The sequence below is a fragment of the Rhinopithecus roxellana genome, chromosome 18 (assembly GCF_007565055.1).
Source record: "Rhinopithecus roxellana isolate Shanxi Qingling chromosome 18, ASM756505v1, whole genome shotgun sequence".
In the NCBI taxonomy this organism is placed as follows: domain Eukaryota; kingdom Metazoa; phylum Chordata; class Mammalia; order Primates; family Cercopithecidae; genus Rhinopithecus; species Rhinopithecus roxellana.
Window position 1 is genome coordinate 11,738,486 of NC_044566.1, and position 25,380 is coordinate 11,763,865.

General features: G+C 39.5%; 1 protein-coding gene across 1 annotated transcript in view; it reads left to right on the plus strand.

The window, feature by feature from the left end:
* The window catches only part of LOC115894612 (sodium leak channel non-selective protein-like), a 151,314-nt gene extending 137,621 nt beyond the window's left edge, over positions 1 to 13,693 (plus strand). Inside the window, exon 9 of the mRNA XM_030922409.1 lies at positions 13,360 to 13,693. Within this exon, the coding sequence (XP_030778269.1) occupies positions 13,360 to 13,693 (334 nt within the window). The remainder of the gene's footprint in view (positions 1 to 13,359) is intronic.
* Positions 13,694 to 25,380: the final 11,687 nt, after the last annotated feature.

Sequence of the window (25,380 nt, forward strand, 5' to 3'; positions counted from 1 at the left end):
TATCTATTAGGTTGCTGCAAAAGTAATTGCAGTTTTTGCCATTAAAAGTAATGGCAATTACTTTTGCAGCAGCCTAATAAAATCATTTTACAATTCAAAAAACCTACAATACTTATACATTTATTATATATAGGAAATATAATGTAATTAGTCATGTTCATATCTTACTGAAAGCTAGGGTATTTTGAATATCCTTCTAAGATACCATCTAATGCCCATTGAAGTCTTTTCTATTTATGAATAATACCAATAAACATCACCATAAAAAGTTATCAAAGGATTTATACCCATTTTCTTTTATTATCTGACTTATTTTATATAGCTAATTTTAGTAAAAATGTCAAAGTCAAAATGAATACAAAGACACAATAAGAAAAATTCATTTCATTTTTCTGTGTTATAAAGAATCACTCCGTTTCTTATACATCTCTGCAAGTCAGCTGAAATAACGTCCTCTATTTACCTGCAGCTTCAGTTGACTACTCCCTAAAGGGCATTTTCAGATTCTGAAACATAAACTCACCTAACTTAATTCATGCTGAAAAAAGCTCACATCCACAGCCACAGTGTCTGTCAATAAACGAATTGTCTTCAAAATAATTCGAAAGAAGAAACCGTCAAAAGAAAACTGATTTTTTTTTCATATTTAGTTACTGTAATCTCTCACCCACTCCTCCTTTTTTCTCACTGAAACATCCAGTCACCGTTATTTTAAAGCATATTCTTCAGCCTTAATCTGTATCCCAGCACTTTTCAAAGAGGAATTCTGTAGCTCTGTCCCAGGGCTCGGCACGCATGGTGGATTTAGTTCCGTCTCGGTGGGATAGTCTTTAACTGAGCTAGTGGCATTCTGAGCTTTTGCATAAGACTTTAAATTCAAGTTGGCAAGAAATGGTCACTCTAAACTGATATTTGAATCAGACTTTCCAAAATTATTATTCTCTTAAAAAATAACTTTACAAAATAAGAAATGCCCACAAAACGTAGAATCTTCACTCTTTTTTGTCAATATTTAGAACAATCTTTTGCCAAAAACTATGTCAAGTACAGGAAAACTTATTAGCGAGAGGGCTATTTACCCTTAGACGATATTTGAAACTTGAATACCTACAATGTTGACCGAAGGGTTATTTAAAATGCAGAGGGTGAGAAAGATAAATAGAGCATGGCAGAACTGAGGAAATTCAGCAGTGTGTGCTTGTCTTCATTTATTAAAATTTTGGTGCTGTGAAGTTATATCTTTTAAATTCATTAAAAGTTGTCTATGGCCTGTCTGTATGGCCTGACATCCAAAATAACACCATGAGGGATGCATAGAGTTCATAATGTTCAGTGAACCAGCGGGGCAAGACTTTATCACTTTTTTCATTCAAAAAGTTTGGTATCAAGAAAAAAGTAGAAGATTAACAATAAAGAAGAAACACACAAGCAATTGACCATGGTACCCATGCACAGATTCAAGATTTCTGCTCCTGAACTGATGTATACAGGAGGCCAATATCTGAAGATGACTAAGTTCTTCTAGGTCTATTCCATTGCTATTTGCATTTTGAAATCTGAGATGCCTAGAGAGAAGAGGTTCTGCTTCATGTTTCTACGAACTGTAAATCATATCTGTGTGTTCAATCCTCCGTGGATTTTCTTCTCTCTCACATATATGGTTCATTCTCTCCTTCAGCTATAGCTTCTACTCTCTAATTATATTTAAGCTCATGTCACTTCAGTCATTGAAAACAAAAACAAGAAAAAGCCAAAATGCTTTTTAAATTCCTACAGACCATAACAGAGACCAATGAAATTGAAGGCTTGGAATAGGGAGATGGAGCAGCAGAGGAACATGTATAGGAAGGTGGTTTTCCACCCTATGTCCTTAGTACCTTCTGAATCGTGTGAATGTACTGCCTATTCAAGAACTTAGTATTTTTATGTGCAGATTCTTGGACCCCACCCTAGATCTATTAAAACAGAATCTCCAAGGTGGGGCCCTGGAGTCTGCATTTTAACAAGCTCTCGGCGTGAATCTGATGCATACATAGGGAAGCAAAAAGATGCTGCAGAATATAAACACAGATGGCCCAGGACTGACAGGGCCCCATGTGTCAGCGAATACAAAGAATGCTGAAAAACCACCTGCTGCACAAGGGGCCTCCCTCACCAGCCTGCTCTGATGCCTGAGATTCTGTAGCTAGACATTCTGTCTTCAGTATGTTCTTGTACAAGTGTGATGCTGAAGGACTGAAGAGAGAAATCTTGCCTTCACCAAACTCACCCTTCAATCTGCTTTTCCAGAGCTGTCTAATCAGCGCAAAATCTTCTAAAACACAGGCTCTTCACACTTTGATGACTTCACCATCCGCACATGATGGCACCATTTGGATCTGTGTCCCTGCCGCAATCTCAGGTCAAATTGTGATATCCAGTGTTGGAGGAGGGGCCTGGTTGGAGGTGATTGGATCATGGGGGCAGTTTCTCGTGAATGGTTTAGCACCACTCTCCTTGTGCATTCTCATGATAGAGTTCTCATGAGATCTACTTGTTTAAAAAGTGTGTGGCCCCTCCCTGCTCTCTTTCTTGCCCCCACACCAGCCATGTGAAGTGCCTGCTTCTCCTTTGCCTTCCACCATGATTGGAAGCTTCCTGAGGCCTCCCCAGAAGCAGATGTCGCTATGCTTCTGGTATAGCCTGTGAAACCATGAGCCAATTAAACCTCTTTTCTTTATAAATTACTCAGTCTCAGGTATTTCTTTATAGCAGTGCAAGAACAGACTAATACACAGGCCCACTGCAATCTGTTTGATACTGACACCTATCTGAAGTGATTTTTGTGAGTGTCACCGTGATTCTTTAGTAGTCACATGCCATAGCCTTTTGTCATTCCTGGGTCTACTAGCTTCATCCTTCTTCAAACCCTGGTTTCCCAGGAAGTGTGTCATATTCTGCCGTCCTCATTCTCCTCTTTCTTTAATGTGTCCTTCTTTATGCTCCCAGAACTCTCTGCCTCACTCCCTACAAGTTGTTCTTGGGACCTCCTCTCTCTACCCCATACAATCATCTCCTAGATAAGTGTTTCTCACTCTGTGGTCTCTCTCCTGAGATACAGACCTGCTTCCCCTGCTCCCCCAAGCATTTCCCCTGGAAGTCCTTTGTATCTACAGCTATAAAACTGAATGAACTCTGACCTACAATTTCAGTTCCTACATTGTCCCAGGCAGTAGATTCCATCTTTTCATTTGTTGTTTGGTCCGTCCCCTCTCCCTCTCATCCTGACTCCAGATCTTTATAATTCTGTGTGTTTATCCTTGGCAAAGTCTTTCCAATAATGATTTCCTTTCTATTCCTGCTTTCTATGGCAAGTTCAGCCATGTTACCACTAGACTGGATTGCTATAATAATTGCCTTTTAACTCGTCTGTCTCCATTGTTTCCTAATACTAATTTTGCTGAAAACAACAAAACATGAAACATTATATTTATTTGGGTGCTCTTTGCCTTTTGTTTGTTGTTGTTAGTGAACATTTTAGAGCACCAATCAGATGCCAGGCACTTGTCTAAATATTTTACAAAATGAAATCATGTTATATTCATGACAACCTTATTTTAGGGATGAAGAAACTGAAATACCTAAAAGCTGAATGACTTTATTCAGGTCACGTTACTATTCTGAGGTGGATCAAAGATTCAAAGCGAGGCAGGCTGAGTCCAGAGCCATGTTCTCCATAACCCTGTTATGTTAACTCTCAGCATTAGTTTAATAATCATCAGCACAGAGTCATCCAATCACGTTATGATCAGAAACATCTTAATGTATCTTCACTGAATATTGACATTTTTACAAATCTGTAATGTGAAACTTAAAGCTGGAATTTGATTTTCTCTCTGTTTAATTCTATAGCCATTATTCTCCCATTATTCTCTTCCACACAAACTAAACAGTCTTAGCAATAAACAATATAGATTATTTTCTGATTCCAGGATGATAATTTAGTCACTTTCTTCACTGGTTTGAGCTTTCCTCAATACCTGTCAAAATTTTAGCAGAAGTTGGTCTAATGGCCTAAAATTAAGAAGTGTTGGAAGAAGCAAAATTGAAATCAAATGCAGCAGAGACTACATTTGTCCTCTTACTGGAAACAACTAGTAACCAGCAACATACCCAGGAAACAACGATATTTAAGACACTGGACATTAAACAACAAAGGAGAGTGATGACAGAGGATACAAATGAAGGCAGGGAGCTTATCTTCTAGACAGAGTTTCTAGACTGAGTATGAGGAGGTGCCAGCCCAGGCTGAGCCTGGAAGACTCTATGGGTTGAACGGACAAAACTGGAATCTGCAGATACCATGGGAGCTAGAGCTTGTAGGGTAGAGCATCACTGATCTATAGGGCAATTTCAAGACTCCTAATAAAGTAAGACTGAGTCCTCATGAAAAGAGGAGAGAGAGAAGAAAATGAAAACAATAATAACAAAGAAATGATGGCCCCAAACCTTTTAAATTTGATAAAAACTATATACTCATACATCTAAGAAGTTCGGCAAGCCACAAGGCCTAAAAAAAAAATTCATGAAGAAAACTGCACAAAGATGTGTCAAAATCAAATTGCCCAATACTAGGGAAAAAGAAAAATTCTGAAAAGTTGCCAGAGAAAAGGGACACATTGTGACACTGAGTCCAGAGGAACAAAGATGAGGAAGACAGTAGATTTCTCACTGGAAATAATGTCAGTCAGAAGACAATGGAACAGTGTCTTTAAAGTAATGAAAGAAAAAAACTACTTAAATTGCAAAAGATAATAAACTAGAGCAAAAAGAATAACAATGTATTAAGGTGTTTGTAATATATGTAGAAGTAAATTGTGCTATAATAACAGAACAAAGATCAGGGTGAGATAAATGTAAGCAGATGGTTACAAGGTTCTTGTACTATACCCAAAGATTGTGATAAGTTAAAGATACTCACAAACAATAAATTAACCACAAAAAAATTACAACAGAGACTTATAGCTTATAAGCCAAAAAGGAGATAAAACAGATACATCAAAAACACAAAATGGATGCAAACTAAGGCAGGAAATGAGAGGAAACAAAAACAGATGAGACAAATAGAAAGCAAAACTAAGATAATAGATTTAAATCCAATCATAACAATAACTACATTAAATATAAATGGTCTGGCTGGGTGCAATGGCTTACACCTGTAATCCCAGCACTTTGGGAGGCTGAGGTAGGCAGATCACTTGAGGTCAGGAGTTCAAGACCAGCCTGGCCAATATGGTGAAACGCTGTCTCTATTAAAAATACAAAAATTAACCAGGTGTGATGGTGCACATCTGTAGTGGCAGCTACTCAGGAGGCTGAGGCATGAAAATTGCTTGAACCTGGGAAGCAGAGGTTGCAGTGAGCCAAGATCACACCACTGCACTCCAGCCTGGATGACAGAGCAAGGCTCTGTCTCAAAAGAAAAAAAAAAAAAAAAAGGTATATACATATACTTTTATATATATATACACACACAGTATATATAAGTATATATACACTTATATATATACACACACACACACATAGTGCCAACGGGTCAATTAAAAGAGTGATTGTTGAATTGAATTTAAAAAGTCAAGAGCCAACTATAAGCTGCCTTCAAAAAAACCCACTTTAAATATAAAACATAAGTAGGTTAAAACAAAAAGATAGAAAAAAATATGCTATACTAACACTATCAAGAGGAAGCTAAATTAACTATATTAATATTGGAAAAAGCAAAGAAAATTATTAGAAATTTAAGTCATTTTATATTTGATGAAAACCACATACTCACACATTCACGAAGATGAACAAACGAAAGGAACATGAAGAACGCCACAATTAGATACATCACATTCAAACTGTCCAAAACCCAGAAAAAGAGCAATTCTTAATTCCACATCAAAATCAGCGAACGCATGCATCTGTAAAAACACATTTTTAAGCAGAAATGTGGAGCTACAGAGGCATACAAAGGACACAAAGAGCTACCAATGGTCCAGTGCCAAAACAAACAGGAGGAGAAGGCCTGGGACAGGACCAGTAACCATGTGGCAAGCCACAGAGCTACATCTTTAACCCAGAATCCAATGCGTGACTACTGAAAAATTCTGTGCAAAGAAATGGGATGAACAAATGTTAAAGGAAAAACAACTTTCTGGAAGTAGGTGTATTTGGAATGGTAGAATGTGATGCAGGAATAAGATAATAAAACAAGAGGTCATAGTACCTGGGGATGAGGAGAAGATGTTCAAAAGCCAGAGAGGAATGTGTCCCAGAAAAAACTATTATAAGAATACGGATATGATGAGCCTTATGACTATTAAATTATTGTCTACATTTTAGTGGCACAGTGACCATCTGGAGAGCAAGAAACAGCTTTTTGTCTTCTATCTCCAGCATCAGCACAAAGCTTTCCATAAATGTTTTTGGGACAAATGAATAAATTAATCTGATCACGGATTCATATTTTTATGTACTTTTTTAAGTTCAGAGACACTATTATTTATAATTCTAGAACTTTCTCATATTCGAGTTTCTGGGGAAAAGATATACCCAATATAATGTTAGCTATATCCTTTCTCAAATGTTGCTCAAATGGGTTGAATATAAAATTACAACAAAATCATAAATTAGCATGACTCAAGAATGAAGCAATTGGGTTCGGTCCTGTCTTTCAGAAACAGTCTCATAATTGTATTGTTTCCATGAGAAATAGTCTTACTTCCCTAGTTAACAAGAAAATACACACACCTTAGAGAGAGCAAAGAACAGGGGAAGAGAAAGAGAAAACTTTTTTAGTAATTATAATTTCAGACTAAAAATTAGTCAGTGCTAACATTCCCATCCTTTCCATTGAATTTCCTTTCATCTCTACTAACATTGAATATCATTTTAAAAAATGAAGCTTCAATAGATCATAGGGTCTGGATTTAAAACCTAGTTTTGGGAGTTAATAATTAGGTGGTCTTGGTTACTCTCTTAGGCTCAGTTTCCATGACTATAAAATGGGAGTGTACTGGACATAAGTGATCCCCGACTCCAAATATTCTCAGCCTCACCTCTTACTCCAGCCATGGCTGAAGAGAGCAGTTTGGCCCAGCTCTCATCAGCTCTAAGGAGGGACAGGTGACAGCATCCCATTCCAGGCCTGTGCCAAGGGGTCTCCAGCTCCTCGGTGTGGTGCCCATGGGAAAACAGACAGGTTCAAAGGGGATGAGTGGGGCTGTTAGCATCCCTTCGCCTTGCCTGACAGGAGTATACAAGGCTACAAACATTTCTCCCACGTCCAGCCTAGGAGACAGTTCCTGGATCTATTTCTGAAGCCTTTTCAAAAGGCCCCTTGTCCAGAGTGGACAACTTCAAACTGCACCCTCGCACTGGCTTTCCCTCCACTCCTGTTTCACTTCCAATCCTTTTCTCTCTCTCTGACGGTTTATTTGTCACGGGCTTTGCTTTTGAAATCACCTGAGCTAAGGCAGGCAGTAAGAATGCTGGTATCCCCACACGGTAGGAAAGGGATAAAATGAGATGATTTGCGTAAATAGAGTGCTTAGGATTTTAGAGGCATTGCACTAAGTGATTTGCATAACCTAACACTTTAAGCCCCTTGGGGTGGGTACTACCACCATCTCTTTGTTACAGAGAAGAAAACTGAGGCACAGAGAGGGAAGGCACATTGGACAGGATCACAGAGCTCAACCGTGACCTCTGAGCCACCGTGTGTCCTATACTCTCAACCACTAAAGCACACAGTAGGTGCCTTCACCTTTTAAAGGTGCTATTTCAAACTTAACATTGGCTTTGAAGGTTGGAAAACTGTAAGGGACAAGGAGGAATAAAGTGCAGTAGGCATCATAAATCTGCCACTGTGATCAGCTGTTATTCAAGTTGGCTTTGATCTCTAAGAGATGAGACGTAAAGATGGGCTATGTTCTGTACACACAGGGAGGACCCCACTGGCATATAAAAATCGTAGAAGACAAAATTGATTTAGATGCTAAGTTTTCCTGTTTAAATTCCACTTATCCTATTGACTTTAAACATAGCCTTTTGCTTTAAATGTAGATTTTTCCCATTATCTATTCCCTGAGGGCAAGTCCCGTTCACAGATATCTATCTAGCTCATGCATACTGAAGCTTGATGTCCAAAATCCCCTTATCAAATGAGATTACAGTCTTTTTTTCCAATTTAAAGGCAACCGATATCCAGGTACAAGAAATAAAGATAGAGCCAGGCAACCGAAACTCGTGGCCGCAGATCCTCGCTGTGTAAGCAAGATACTGTTCTGACGTGAATGAAGATAAGAAAAGCTTCTGAGGTGGGAGGACTGTAACCCCACTGGCCTTCCCTTCAGAAACTCAGCCCAGCGGTCCCTCAGGAGCCCCAAGTACCTACAACTGACTGTTAACCAACCCCAGGAGGAAGAAAAAGAGGGGCTGGGTGTGAATCCATTTTAATATTAGTCTTCTTTCAGTCTCAAAATCAAAACATCAAGTTGTCACTTTAGAATGAATAGGACTTGTGAAGCTGAGCTCGGTAGTTTGCCGAATCTGAGACCACACCCAGGTCTAGCCAGGGCTGGCAGACACACATTTAACTTTCTGGGATCTATATGAGCTCTAATTTAAGAAAAAAAAAAACCAAGTTACATAAAAAAGAAATACATTGCATTTCCTCCTAAGAGAAGCCCATCAGAATGACAAAAATTTGATTTCATCATAGGCCTTTAAAGTTATCACCCAAGACCATAAAAAGTTAACACTGGGTAAAGAAAAACAGACTCACGGAGAAGATGTAGTCAGCTGTGAGTTTATAGGAGTTCTCAAGTAAAAATGCTGCTTTTGATTTGTAAAAGGAGAGGTCCTATAAAATAGTTGGCATTCAGAGACAAGGAAAATAGCAAGGGTTTTTGTAACTATAAATAAGGCTTATTTTATTTTGTAGAAGGCTGGTTGGTCTCATACATCTTGTGGATATAACAGACTATTTTGGCCTTTCCTGGCCACCTCCCAGCCCTGACTTCAGAAGAAGCTTGAAGACACTGGGAAATTTCTGAGCAACATATTGAGCCATACAAATCCGACTACCAATCTCAATACAAGGGCTGTTTCTTGAAGACCGTGCCATTCCTTTAAAACTGCACCAATTTTATTAAGGGAAAAAAATCCTCTAAATATTACAGGAATAGCTGAGAATGCAGATTAATCCACCCGAATAAAGAACTACTGCCCTGTCAGCAGGAAAAGCCATTTTCTGAATAAAGCCCAATGAATCTGGTCATGACCTGGACACTACTTTTCAGTTCATTTTCATAGAAAGATGATCAAAATTTCTACTTAAATGTTATTTGCAGCTGCTATTGCTTGCCATTTCCTGAAATCTGGAATTCCACTTTTTTGGAAAAGATAATTTTCGAGGGATCATTTTTCAGAAGTTTATGGTATATCCCCCTTGGAAATTTCTTTGTGACACCAATAAAATATTACCAGATAACTCAGAAGTGACACCATCAATGTATGTCTATTGCTGGAAGAAATATATACATTAAAGCTTAAAAATATAACTAAAAATTTTCAAACATTAAAAATAAATTTGATTGTAAACACATTCTAATTTATCTCAAGCTTGAGAAATATTTTGTAGGATCTATTTATGCAACAAATATATTCATACTTACCATGACTACCATCGAAAATCTGAGAAAACCTTTGCTATGGTACTTACAAACTCTATTTTGTCGCAAAATAAACCAAACCAAACCAAAATTTCTTATAATTTACTTAATTCTTTACTTATAGCTGAAAGAAGAAAGTATGTTAACTAAAACACTTTTAGTGGACCCACCTAATAATTTTCACCACATAGTTGCTATTTTAGTTTAATTCATGGGGAAAATCAACTTAGAGTGAAAGGTTAGTCACTTATGAGGCCTGAACTGTTCCAACATCATTAGCGTGTCATTAATGTCAAGTAAAACAATTACTTTGAACACATGTTCTAACCCTTATTTACACTATATGAAGGCAATGAAATTTGCATTCAGCTTGCTTTCAGGTAGTTCTGTGAACAGGTAAAATGCAATAGAATGCAATGACCTTATTTTATAAAATAAGCTGAATTGATAACCAGGGACACTGTGTTAGCCCCAACTTAAGAAGTTACTTTGTAAAATTAAAATATATACAATGATATGTTTAAAAATAATGAATTAAGTTTCACACACAAAAAGAGTATTGCAGACCGTATTACTTTTGTCAAGAAAAATGGATAATTATGAGCATTCTATAGAAATATGCATGACATCTGCTCCAATCAAACCCCTTAAATCCACTTTGCAGTGGCATGTAAAAATGAAGCCTAGCATGAACTGCAGCTCCGCACACCAGGAATGGCAACCAAGAAGTAAGCCAACAAAAATATCAAGTTGCCCAAGAATCTTAATTCTTCTTTATAAATGTCTTGCATTTGATTAAAAAGATTAAAATTGCAAATATTTTTTGTTTTATCTAAACTCCAGCTTTAAGAAATACTAAAAATAAGAGTAAGAGTATCAAAAATGTTCAGATATGGTCTGGGCATAGTGTAATCCAGTACTTTGGGAGGCCGAGGTGGGCAGATCACTTGAGGTCAGCAGTTCAAGACTAGCCTGGCCAACATGGTGAAACCCCGTCTCTGCTAAAAATACAAAAATTAGCCAGGTGTGGTGGTGGGTGCCTGTAGTCTCAGCTACCAGAGAGGCTGAAGCAGGGGAATCACTTGAACCCGGGAGGAGGAGGTTGTGCGAGCAGAGATCACACCACTGCACTCCAGCCTGGGCGACAGAGCAAGACTCCATGTCCAAACAAACAGAAAAACAATTCAGATCTAAATTCTGAGTTCATTTGAAAACATAAGCTAATTATTGACTTAGGAAAGCTCATACCCAGATTTTATAAGTTGCTGTTTTATGTCTTTTGTTGAAAGGCAATTAAATCTCACACACAAGTAGTGAAAGGGTGAGCTGAAGCGAAATCAAAATTGTAAAAAATAACACAGAGTTTGATAAAAGTGATGAATAGGTCAGTTTCATTGAAACCATATTGATAGCAGCATTTGGTTCAAATTTAGTTTTTTTCATACTTAATTTTTAAAAAATGTTAATCTTCATCTTAGCAAGTCTAACATCAAATGCCTTTTGACAACTGTGCGGGAGTTTGCACCATTTCTTTAAAAATTCAGAAGTGGAGAATGTTAACTTTATATTTAAAATGCTTAAACTTAAAAGTTGGCCGATAAATAAACAGCATAATATCAAATAAGAAATAAGAGGGTCATATTTTATCTTAACTTCAAAGTCCTTGTAGTTCCCCAGGACCTGAAAAAATTTTAGTCTGAATCTCAAGTATTCTTCTTAAAATTAATTATTTAAGGTTTTTCAATAATCTATGGTAGTAAAGAGTCAAAGAGGAATATGGTGTTTAGCCTTTAAGAACTCTTAACTCTAGAAAAAAATTCCAGTCCCACTTCCCACAAATGCCAACACTGCAGTTGTAACAGAGCTTGTCAGGTAAAATTAATAGTGTCATTGTATTATTTTCTCACTGGAATGGGCACAAACAAGCAAAATAAGAGCCTAAAAAACAATAATAATATAAATCTAGCACTATTGATTGATTCTGGCTTCTATTAATTTTTATGTGTCAGAGTAAGAAACAAGCGCACATTTAGTTTCTGACAAAAATACACTTTTTATTCCTTTTTCTATTATTCATCAAATTAAAGGACCAGACTTGATATCTGTGCAGAGTTAAGCCAATCAATTTGTTGAAAATAGACAGGAGATGTTTATTTTTAAGAGCTATTTACCAAGCTAAAAATTTTGAGAACTGATGATACCTTTCTTTTTGGATTATTTATTTTTGAGTCATGTGAAGGATTTCAACATGTAATACTGTTAATGTCAATTAATTAAATAATTTCAAGCAAGTCGTTCTTATTTTTAAAGTTCCCTAAAGGAGTATTATTTCCCTCTAGTAATTGTGAAATCTTTGGATAAACACTTGCTGTGTGAATTTGAGTGTCTTTTTCTTTCACTGCCTTTAACACTATTTCATGTACTTAGTCCACATGACTAATTACAAGCATACAGATACTGTTGTTATTAAACTTGTTCACACAGATTAAAATGAGAATGGATCTTAGCGTTGTGCAGTGTACAACTTACCCAAGGGTATATGGCAGACCTGTTTCGTGGTATAGGTAGTCATTGTACTATTATTATTTTAAGCAAAATCATTATGCTATGACTAAGTCCCTTTTTGCCAGGTCCATACTTTAGATAGGTTACCTATATTGTTACATGCCACAAAAGAGACCACAGGGCTCATAGCAACAGAGACAGAATAAATGCCTCAGTGAGATTCCAAGAGCATTAGTCATTTGACAGCTTCTTCTTGTTCACAACAAAGCAAGGGCAAGCTCAATCTTTCTGATGCACTGAAGGACAGGCGCAGACAAAAGGCTGATACTAGAGTCTGATATTTAAGAACAAATGACAACTCTTAAAAAGTGCTCTAGCTCTGAAATGCTCCAGAAAATATGAAAGTAATTTTCAAAGCCCATTCCTTGATGTTTCTTTTTTAAAAGAAACATCATCTCTGGAGCCTTTGATTAAAGAAGGGTGTAATCACTCTTTTTAATTCACTCTGATTTCACCTCAAAAGGGATGCCCAAGTTCTCTTTATCCCAGGTTGGCTCTTAATTCAAACCAAAGATTATTTTTTAAAAAGTTACCGCAGTGTGACGGCTCTTCCCAAATGCTTGAAACTTCAGGGATATTTACACATACTAAACTATACTTTTTAAAAAAGAAATTGAGGGTCCTTATCTGCCAGAGACTAAGTCAGAAGAATTTTAGTTTAAATACTGTAGCATAGATCATGTGCGGCTCTGATGAGCAGGTGAAATAACCCAGGCACAGAATGTGTATACTTCAAAACTATCCCTGTTGTTTATCTGCATTCGCTAATATCTCTATGGTAAGCACGCCCTGCTTTCTAAAATAATAAGGAAAATTGACTTTTTTTTTTTTAAAGAATATATCATATATTGTGTTTGGAGATTAAAATCTGAGAAACAGCATCCATTTCAGGTCCAAAGAGGAGAGATTCTGCTTCATACGGTGCAACTACAAGAAGAAGAAGAAGAAAAAATACCTCAGAAACCATTGTGTTAATTGATAAGTGCACGGCTCAATAAAAGAATGGGAAAGGGTTGAGAAGCAAGGGCAGCCAGGGCAGTTAACACACAAAAGCTGGTGAGCCTGTCCAACTAATCTGCCTCGTTTGTTTTCACAGCTTTGCCCGGAACATTTGCAGGGATGGCCCGACACTCCCCGCAGAGCCTGAGAGCGAGTGGCGAGCCAAGATATCAGCAGCACAATGTTTCACCTGCGCTGCCAGATACTCAGACAGAAAAAACACACAACAGTTTGTCAAAACAGCCATCAGCGCGGCGCGCTCGCTTTTCCCGCTGCCCCCGGTCCTGGCTGCCAAGGTACACGGCCAGGTTTATCTAAGGGCTGGAGAGCTCCTCTTTTACATTCCCGGCGAGGTGGGGATGATATGGCACAGGAAGGGACCGGGAACGCTCCCCGGGGAGCCCAGGCGCTACCTGGAAAAGGCTTGCTAGACACATTAACCCAGGTTCCCACAGCCCTCAGCCTTAGTCAGCACCTGCACAGTGAAATGACTCAGACACAAGGAAACCATCAGGATCAAGAGGGGCTCTGAGCTTCACGGGGAAGCTGGGCTTTTTAACCCCCTTTCCCCTACAATTGCCTGACTCATATGATTTAAAAAAAAAAAAAAAAAAAAAAAAAAAAAAAAGCGTGTGATAAACCTAGGGCAGAAACGTCTGCCTTTGTCTTCCCTTTGTGATCGTGCAAAGCAAGCATCAGGGTTGCCTTTGTTGGCTTTCCAATCCCTTGCTAGCAGAAGCCCATGTGATAAGAACTTTTTGATTAAGCTCTAAATCTTTGGCACATATCTGCAATGCCTAATTATGAAAGATCTAATAATATGTTCCTTGTGTTTCTCTGACAACCACATGCATCTCCATTCAGCATCCCTGACGCTATTGGAAGGAGAGAAAGATACTGTATGACTCTACAAATGGTTACACAGAGAGGAGGGGGCATTCCTTAAACCTACACAGAACGGAGGCTGATGTCTTCATTAGACACATACCTAGCAGAAGACAAAACAGGCTATACACAAGAACAGTTCGTTTAAAGTCAATTTTTGTCAGGAAAAAAAATTGCGTTGCTTGGCAATTAAAACAAGTAGAATAAGATACTTTTTAATTAACATCTTCAAGTGGCAGAGGATGTTCAAATGGCGCTACTGTAGAACTTTCTGCCTCATCCTCTGTCTTTTTTAGATTATATATTTCTAAAAATACATTAGGTGACAGTTTAACTGGCAGGAGAAAGTATATTGGTTTTCTATACATATGGAAATAAGCTCTCTCAGGCAATAACTGGAACAATGGTGGCAAAATCTATATCAAAGGCAGTGGAAGCTGGGCAACGCTCCCTTCCTATGATTGGTGTGTGAGCCCTGACTTAATGAGCACCTACTGGAGGTGCTACCTTGAACAGAGCTTGGTCACCTCCACGCCCCACCCCACAGGCTGCCTGAAAAGTACATCAAGGGAGGCTTCTTAGAAGTGAGATTTACCAACTACATTTGACACTTGATCAAAGCACATGCATTTGCCTCCCTGAAACAGAAGTGAAAAATAACCGAAAAGCTGTCACCATACCGGGAGCTTCAGTCTCCGCCTTCTGGGAAAACAATCAGGCAATTCTGTTCCCTGACATGCTTTAAAATATACTTTTTAGAAAATAATCATGGATTCTTACACAGAATCAATAGGGTGCCCATGAAACCGTTTTAGTCACACTCTCTGATTCACATGACAGACAAACGGGATCAATTATGGCAAGTAAATGGGTGGAGAGGGGGTTCTCTCACCATTGAGCTGAGACCTCACTGGCAGCTTCTCACTTGGGAAACTCACAGCCACCTTCACTTACATCCCAAAAGATACGCAATACAGATTATTTCTGAATTTTTAGAACAAAAGATTAAACAATAGATAGAAGAAGTCGTCAGGCTCCATTTTCCAGATGGCAAAGTCATTCTGCAACTGCTTTTCCTAGCTCACCACAAACCTCATGGTTATATCTCTTTGTCTTTTGGACTCGGATTCTTCAAATGCCTGAATCCTCTGAGCCTGTTGTTGCCCCTTTTCTACCCTTTCACTAACTTAGCTCATTGAGACCTGATGATATCACATTGGTAGATTTCTTATTATTTTTCCTGGATGGAACAAATAGTTGTATGTTATTTATATGTTGTCATCAGGCCTGAACTTTTCTTGAAAAAATTAGACGTCTCATTTTTCTCTAGATACATTAACTGTTTCTAGCAAAAAGCAACCTTTAAATCCCGAAAATTTTTCCAAAGTTAATGCATCACCGGGAAGTGAAAAAGTTTCCCTTTTCCCTGGTGATCACAGTCGATTAATTGCAGACTCCTGGCGTCCAGTGGCCCACCCAGTGTTTGTACGGTCCCACGCAAGCAGAGCAGAAATCACTATCGCTGATCAAGGAGAGATGAACCCCGTCACTAAACAGTTTTCAGAGATTTAGCAAATCATTAGCAATCTCCTCAGCAGGGCAGCTAATCTCATCATTCGAATTTCTTGGTTGTTCTGTTTTTCTCTGCCAGATAACACTTTATCAGACTGAAATGGAACTTCCCTCTGATCAGGAATAGGGCATTCAACAAACTATACATATACCTTTGATAGCTTCCTTTTTGGAAAGCGAGGGAGTTTAATTGATAAAGTACCAAAAAATGAAACTGGAGTCCTAAAGTCTAGACACAGTTTTAGCAGCCAAATTGTAAACCAATGGGCTTAGTTTTGACAATCATGTTAAACACAGAGAACTAGAAAAATTTGCTCTCATCGTCTTTCCTTAACCAAGCATGTAAAACAAGAAAAAAAAAGAAAGAAAAAAATACAAATAGAAAATGCTTACCAGCAGTCTGGAAAGCACTTTTGAAACAATGTCTAAAAAATCAAAATGTTTAATTAAACTTACATTTATTTAAAATAAACAATCACTCTATGCATAAAATTTTAATTCTTGTGTTTGGGTTTTTCTCATCTTAAATTAGTTCTTATTTTTAGAAGATGCATATATTATATATTCTGTATAATATATATTTTATATATTATTCTTTATATATATTCTTTATATATGTAAATAATAAAAAATACGTAAAGAATATAATTACATATATTCTGTATATATGTAAATAATGAATATATAAAGAATATATATATTAAAGAATATTCTTTAAGATTATTCTTTAAGATTTAAAGAATATATATTTTATTTATATAGATTTATATTTATATATATATATAAAGTTTCCTAAAGTAGTAATATTATATATATTCTTTAAGATCTCCTATCTTTCTCTCTCTTTTTTCTAATCTCTCTTTTTAACAAGGCAAAATACAGGTTGAATATCCCTAATTCAAAAATTTGAAAATCAAAATGCTTCAAAATTCAAACTTTTCTGGGCACCAATAGTCAAAGGAAAAGTTCACTGAAACATTTCAGATTTCAGATTTTCAGAGTAGGGTTAATCAGCTAAGTATAATGCAAATATTCTAAAAGTCCAGAAAATCCAAATTCTGAAACACTTCTGATGCCTTTTGGTTAAGGGATACACAATCTGTATATGTAAGAAAACTAAGAGAACACTCATAGATGTTACAAGCACCTGACTACTAAAAAGACTAAGACCAGGGCTTATAACTACACTGATGAAAAAAGTCACACAAAAAAATAATAACCACTTTGGAAGACAGTTTGGTGGTTTCTTACAAAACAAAGCATACTCTTACTGTAAGAACCAGTAATCATGGTTCTTAGTATTGACCGAAATGAGTTGAACTTACGTCCACACAAAAGCTGAACATGAATGTTTTTAACAGTTCTATTTATAATTGCCAAAAGTGGAAGCGACCAAGATATTGTACAGTGGAGGAAGGAATAAGCAAGCTGTAGTACATCCATACAATGGATAAAAATAAATGAGCTGTCAAGGCATGCAAAGACATGGAGATACTTTGAACGCATATTGCTGAGCAAAAGGAGCCAATCTGAAAAGTCTACGTATTGTATATGATCCCAACTACATGATATTCTCGAAAAAGCAAAAAACTATTGAGACAGTTAAAAAAATCATTTTCCCAGGGTTTAGAAAGATAAGATGAAGAATGAATAGGTAAAGTAGAGGGGACTTTTTAGGAAAGTGAAACTATTCTCTATGATACTGTACTGGTAGATACATGACATTATATATATGTCAAAACCATGGAATGTACACCGCAAAGCCACAAAGCAAGACCACTAATGTAAACCACATATTTTAGCTAATAATAATGTATCACTATTGGCTCATCAATTGTAACAAACAACACACATTAACACAAGATGTTAATAATAGGGCAAATTGGAGTTGGGGGAGTGAGGGTGAACGTGGGAACCCTGCACTTCCCACTCAACTTTTCCATAAACCCGAAACCACTCTACACATAAAGTCTATTAATATTTTTTCAATAATAGTCTTAAAAATGCATACTAATAATGGGTTAAAATGTCATTGAAAGTGTCTATGAGTGTCATTCCACAAATGTGCCTTCAACAGCTTAGCATATTTTTGATATTTTTTGTTCTGATTGGATATCAGAGTAACCATTAATTATTTTCCTTCAATAAATTATTTACTGATTAGCATTAGGGAGATAAGTGATTCAGACCTTAAAACTTATTTAGATTTATAGTCTATAGAAAGGAACACATGTTTCAATATCCTACCTGCCTTTACCAGTCTAACTCCAGCAAAATGAGATTCCTTCCACTTGCCCCTACTAAATCAGTTCAGCTTTGACAGTTGATTACTTTGTAGACACAACCTTACCAAGAATGCTCTTAACCCCATCATTCTATTCAATGATGAATTATCCATCTCTCTAAGGTTGACCCCTCATTACCCTTAATCAGTGTGTCCTGCACTGTCCAATCTGCTGCTAGAACATTAATAACAACCCAGGGCAGGAACTTCCAGTGGCTTTTACATGGAGACCTGGGTCTGGCAGAGGGGCCCCAGGGGTTACCACTTTGTGTGTGTTTGCCACTCCCAGCCACCATCCCAAGTTGGAAAGGTGCTCAAAACATATCCTACTTTCTATATTTTTCCATATTGAAGTTCCAAGTAAAATTTCTTCTGTTAAAAAAAAAAAAAGACTTTGCTGCCAAAATGCTTTTTTGAAAAACCACTGATATAGACCATATCATCTGCTTTATTATAATAAAATTAACTAAATTCTTTTTAATTTGATGTCGAAACTGCTCATTCTGCTAGTAAGGGAAATTGCCTCTAAAACAAATACACCGATAGCTAAAATTATAGCAAGTAGCTACCACCCAGCAAAAACGTAATGAGCAGATCGAAGCAGCAGATACTGACCTAGAAGAAGATTGAAGAGGTGGGAACCTGGAGCTTGGGAAGGCAGGAGGATTTCCACATTATTTAACATTAACTGGTGGCAGGGAAAAACATTTGTGCTATGGTTAAATATGTCTTCCAAAAAGCATATGTTGGAAACTTAATCCCCAATACAACCGTATTGGGAGGTAGGGCCTAATAAGAGATGGGTAAGTTGTAAAGGCAGAATGAGTGGACAAATGCTGTTATCTCAAAGGGGGTTTGGTTAATGAGGGAGCAGGACTTTTTAGAACGGGGAAGTTCAGTCCCCTTTCACACACACACACACTCTCTCCCTCTCTCCCCAACTTTTCCTTTCCACCATGGATGACTCAGTCAGAAGGCCCTCAGCAGATGCCAACACCTCCACCTTGGACTTCCCAGGCTCCAGAACCATGAGAAATAAATTTCTGTTCGTTACAAATTACCCAATCCCGGGCATTTTGTTACAGCAGCAAGAATAAACTAAGACACTGTGAACAAAGGGAACCTGTTAATATATTTATCCAACTCAATGAAAAGATTTTGCTGGACAGAATGACAATCCTCATCCCCTGGGAACACTTATATCAGTTACTTTTATTGATACAACCTGGGTATGTTGCCTGAAGGCATGAGGCCCCTTCAGCCTTCTGATAGCAAATATGATGGCTCAAGCCTGCATCCCACATAACAGAAGAAGCGAAAACACTTCTCTGTGGGTGTGAGCACAGGCACCCCCCCTAACAGAGACCACCTTTCTAGTTTATTTGGAAAATAAATGTGTTTTGTTTACTTTCCCTTTATTTGTTTGTTTTTCATCAGTTGTGAGTCAGTCCAATGAGATGCTCCTTGGTCTGGCTCCCCTGCAAAACTGCTGGCCACGCCTTCCTTCCTTCCACAAAACTAACACAAGGCTCTTCTGCGCACTAGAAAAGGCTTTTGTCGAAGACCTGGGATAACAGCAGGTAATTACTGCACAGGCAGGGAAAGACATATGATTGAAGGCACACTAAAAATGTATGTACCATCCCCCACCCCCGGGACTGCCTCACCGGTCAACTGCTCAGCTGCCACCAGCTCCCTGTAGTTCAGGGTCTCCTTTGCCATCCCTTGCTCTCTCACCTCCTTTCTAAGCCTGAGCTTCCTTCACAAAGTGACTGCAGCAGGCTCAAAAATTCTAGGCACTTGATTCCATGTACATAAAAGCTCTGGCATCCTTACTATTCCTGCTGGGGCAATTTGTTCCTGCAAAATTTAGGGCTAATAGTTCCTCATCATAGGTTGTTGTAAGAAGTAAGTAATTTATTTTTTTAATTTAGTGCTAACACTGAGTATTTTATAACTTTTTGAGCAGTGTTTGCCACTCAATACCCAATAGCAATTGATACTACAATTATCTTTCTCATCCAGGAGGCTGTGATAGACATGACTGTACACACCAACATTCACTTTTTCTGAATGTTATACGCCCACAGGCCTGTGTTTCACTCCTTCTGTTATGTGGGATGCAGGCTTGAGCCACCGTATTTGCTATCAGAAGGCTGAAGGGGCCTCATGCCGTCAGGCAGTATACCCAGGTTGTATCAATAAAGGTAACTGATATAAGTGTTCCCAGGGGATGAAGATTGTCATTCTGTCCAGCAAAATCTTTTCATTGAGTTGGATAAATATATTAACAGGTTCCCTTTGTTGACAGTGTCTTAGTTTATTTTTGCTGCTGTAACAGTCACATATGATCTCACTTTTCTGTGCTTTGCTGTTAGGCAGGGCCACGAGTCTAGACCACGAGTCTGTCACATGGACGGAGACAGCAAGTGATATGCAGCACCTCCAGCCAAAGCCCGGAAGAGCCGGTGTGACTCCTTCATACTCTCTGCTCCCTGCCATGACTTAGGGGCCTTGTGCTACCTTGGTGGCCCCTAAAATTGAGTCATCCTGGACTTCTGAGTCACCCTGGGGAGGACAGCTACCCTGGTGCATCTTCTAGAACTGCACCAAGTGGAGAGTGAGGGAAAAACACACAGTATCATGTACACATCTGAGATGTTGGTGATTCTTGTTGCTGATACATGACCTAATCTAACCTGACTAGCAGGGACATCAGGGATGAGTTTTTGTGATGGACTGAATTGTGTCCCTTCCAAAATTCACACGCTGAAGCCACAATCCCCAAAGTGACTATTAGGATGTTAGGATGTTGGGCTTTTTTTTTTTTTTTTTTAAGATGGAGTTTTGTTCTTGTTGCCCAGGCTGGAGTACAGTGGCACAATCTAGGCTCACTGCAACCTCTCCTTCCTCGGTTCAAGTGATTCTTCTGCCTCAGCCTCCCAAGTAACTGGGATTGCAGGCACCCACCACTATGCCCAGCTAAGTTTCTGTATTTTTAGTAGAGATAGGGTTTCACCATGTTGGCCAGACTGGTCTCGAACTCCTGACCTCAGGTGATCCACCCGCCTCAGTCTCCCAAAGTGCTGGGATTACAGGTGTGAGCCACTGCACCCAGCCGATACTGGGCTTTTAAGAAGGTAATTAAGTTAACAAGAGGACTTTAGATTGGGGCCTAATTCAGCAGGACTGGTGTTCTTCTACAAAAGGAAAGAGACTCCAGGGATTCCCATAGACAGAGGTCCTGTGAGGACCCAGGGAGAAGGTGACCATCTGCAAGCTGAAGAGAGAGGTCTCAGGAGAAACCAACCCTGCCAGCATCCTCATCTCAGACTTCCAGCCTCCAGAACTGTGGGAAACAAATTTCTGATATTTAAGTCACCTAGTCTGTGGTATTTTGTTCTGGCAGCATGGCAAACTGATACAGCTTTCCAAAGGCTGATAGTACCAGGCACCAGTCCGAGATGGACTAAAGCCCAGGAAAGAAAAATTTAGAGACCAAAAAGAGAAGCACTTTTCACACTGATAATATTGCAGGGCCGAGAGTCTGACTAACAATAAACAAGGGAGATTTTTGTAAAATGCGGGACCCCCACCTGCCCCAGTCACTGGGCCACCCCACTCTAACTTTGGTCACCACCTCTGCAGTTTGATTCAGCCTCTGACCTGACCACACCGGGTAAACCTCCCTCCAGTCAAGACTCATCCTCCCATGGGAAAGCCTGTAAAGAGAGTCAGGAAAAGCAGCTACAAACAAAGATATTTTTATTTGGAAGAAGACAAAAGAGCTATGACTAATACTTTCTAGGATGTCTTGCCTCTTTAACCCTCTCCCTGTTTATTATTTGTGCTAATCCCGTCTGCTCCCCTGCAGTTATCCCCAGCCAGGACAGACCTCTGTGTCTTGTATGAGAGACCTTTGGGCAAAGGAGGAGGGAGTGTGTCTCCTGCTCTGCTGCAGACTTGGAGAGAGAAGAATACAGAGAAGAAGGCAGTTAAGGAGCGAAGGAAGGATCGTCACACCCCCGAGGCCCTGGGGAGAAACAGATGAACAGAATTGGCCTCGGAGTTGTAACAATGAGGACAGCCAGCCTGCATTGGGTTATAGACCGGAAGTCTGACGGGAAATTACCTTGGAAGCAGAGAGTAAAAGAGGACAATCTCAGAAGTGATGATCTAAACGTTATACCTTTAGCAGATCTTGATAATAAATTGTCAGAGGGAATTTAGTATAAAGTCAGAGAAAAGCTAAAATTCTCAAGGAATTTGACATCATGTTAAAATGTACAGAGACCTGGAAAAATACTGAATTTACTAATTAGGGTCTTCGAATAAGATAGGATTTGTGGAAAAAGAGATCTCTGAATCAGCTGAAAAATAACTGATCTATCAGGCAGGTTTGCAGCAACAAAAGGCTCCATAACACAAGATCCATCTGAAGCATACACAATGGAGAGGTCATTCGGAAGGTGCAGGCAGGGTTTGGGGAAACATCCAGGGGTGCTCAAACACCCAGGGATTAGCAAAGTCAGGGGAAGAGGTCACCACCCTATCCCTGAGGGGATGAGGAGGGATATGGTTGGGCTCTCTGTCCCCACCCGAATCTCATCTTGTAGCTCCCGTAATTCCAATGTGTGGTGGGAGGGATCCGGTGGGAGATAACTGAATCACGGGATTGGTCTCGCCTATGCTGTTCTCATGATAGTGAATAAGTCTCAGGAGATCTGATGGTTTTAAAAATGGGAGTCTCCCAGCACAAGTGCTCTCTCCTTGCCTGCAGCCATCGTGTGTAAGACGTGACTTGTTCGTCCTTGCCTTTCACCTTCCACCGTGATTGTGAGGCCTCCCCAGCCATGTGGAGCTGTAAATCCAATAAACCTCTTCTTTTGTAAATTGTCCAGTCTTGGGTATGCCTTTATCAGCAGCATGAAAACAGACTAATACAAGGGGAGAGTGTGGTCTTAGCAGAGTTTGGCAAGAGCTGGACCAGGAAGATGGCTGGGGTTGAAGCTGGAGTGAGCAGGGCAAAAGGCAGCATCCACCAGAACCCTGGAGGCAATGAGGAAGTGAATGGAGTGTGACCCCCTCCTCCCTGCCCTTCCCATCCTCCAAAACCACCCAGTGTTCCCCAGTGGTCAAAACCGCTGGGAGCCAGAGGGCAAGACAGTCTGGTGCTTCGATCCACAGAGTCAGCCTCATAGAGCACAGGGCAGGGCAGGAGACCCAAAGAAGAACAAGCACATCTCATCTTAAAACGTCAAGTGGCTTGGACTAGACAGACCCATATACCCTGACTTCACCAACAAAGAAAATGTGTTATCTCATGGTTAAGGTCCCAAGATAGGCCTGATTCCTCCAGGAGCTCAACAAAATCCACAGGAAACCATGCTCCTTCTCTCTCCCATGCTCCTTCTCTCTCTCCCTGCACCTGGTGGCCTTTTCCTCAGGCCAGCTGTGCTCCCCAGGACTTTGAGATGGCCCTGCAGGTGGGGGATCTCCACCCAGTTCAGGGAATAACTACGGGTATACTGTCTGTAGTGAATGTGGAAACAATAATAAAACCAGCTGAAACTCTGCTTTTGGTTATCCCCATGTGTCTGCAAAGCTGAACAGTATCAGTGACAATAATACCCTCCCAGACACAAACTTCCGTTCCGTAAATTCTAAGCAATTACTTAGTAGTGTCAAGTGTTAGTAATCTATATAAGCTTCAAATTAGCACATTTTATTACTTATCCTTTAATAAATAAAGTTTCAGAGAAATCCTGGTTCTGCTTGGCCCCTGGTATACCTGGAATCGGTACACACGGCAGTTTCAACAGTGACTTCCTAAAAATTTGGAATTCTTTGCGTTCACTTCAGCCACAGCTCATGCCCCCAGTTCCTGAGGGAGGAAATATTCCAGCATTTAAACAGTGGCTTTGAAATAAGCTGTAAAAGCATAGCAACTGTGTAGGTGACACAGTTAGAGATGCTTCAATTCTCTCAGTCTACTTGGAGATCTAGAGAAAGTTTAAAATCTATGACAGTGAAATCGTACAAACTAAAAGTGTAATATTTTTCTTTGGTAAGTGCAAACTTTAGTTCATACATGAACTATGTTACTGATATTGAATACATTCTTTAAAATAAAAACTCCATTTTTTAAATCGTTAGTTGCCTCAAAACTAAAGAACAAATCAAGAAAATATGATTGTAAGTGATTATCATTATAGCAGAAAAATATGTGTCCAGTGTATGTATGTGGGGGCAGGGAGGGGATGTTAAAATGGCTATGCCCCTCATGCCAAATACACCTGCTGTACAGGGCTCAGCAAGTCAGGGTGGACCCTCCACGCTCCACAAGCTGCTGTAGGGTAGGCCATATCCTCAGGAGGTCCTTTGTATCAGCAAAATCTCTGAGAACTCCTGACCGACTTCCCTTGGGTGTCCTCCACTGAAGTTTGGCCTCACAGGTAAGGTGAGCAGCCCACCTGATTATCCCCAGGTGGGGACAAGCCCTATATCCCATGTCCCCACAGAATGGGGTGCTGCTTGCTGGTGAGGAGCTACTGGGGTGCAAGGGTATACCATTGTTTAAACATGCATTTTAAATTGTATCTGATTTGCAGTTTATTATTTGCATATATTATTTTAAGTGACACACTGGTCCCAACCTGGATCTAGACTCAGAGAGGGAGTATAGGTGACAAAGGATCTCTCCACTGGTACCCAGAATTCAGCCTGGTCCTGGAGCCACAGGGCCCAGGAGCACGTGCAGATGCACACAGGAGGCAGCCGCCCCCTGCTTGCCACCTTCTGGTCGGTGGTGTGGGGGATGCAGCTCTGTTCCATCATAGGTGTTCACTTTATAACAGGTAAGGGAAGATAAAACTTAAGAGGGTGAAAGGACTGCACCAGGTCCCCTGTGAAACACCACAAATAACTCCCAGAAACAGGACTCTGGGATTTGGGAAGGGAGGGCTGTGAGCTACCAGTGCCCCCTCTTTGGGGAAACAAGTTTGCCAAGTCGAATCTTTACTCTTCATGAGACCTCCTTCATCTCCCCAGGCTCATGAGGAGAACTCAGGGTACAGAGTAAAAGTACATCATATTTTTCATATTCGTTAGGAATAGAAAATCCTCCATCACAAATAAGGTAAGCGGCCCACGTGATTGTCCCCAGGTGGGACGATTAATCTGAGTGACTGTCTTAGCTTGTTTTCACACTGCTGGTAAAGACATGCCTGAGACTGGGAAGAAAAAGAGGTTCAATTGGACTTACAGTTCCACATGGCTGGGGAGGCCTCAGAATCATGGTGGGAGGCGAAAGGCACTTCTTCCATGGCAGAGCAAGAGAAAATGAGAAAGATGCAAACGCGGAAACCTGTGATGAAA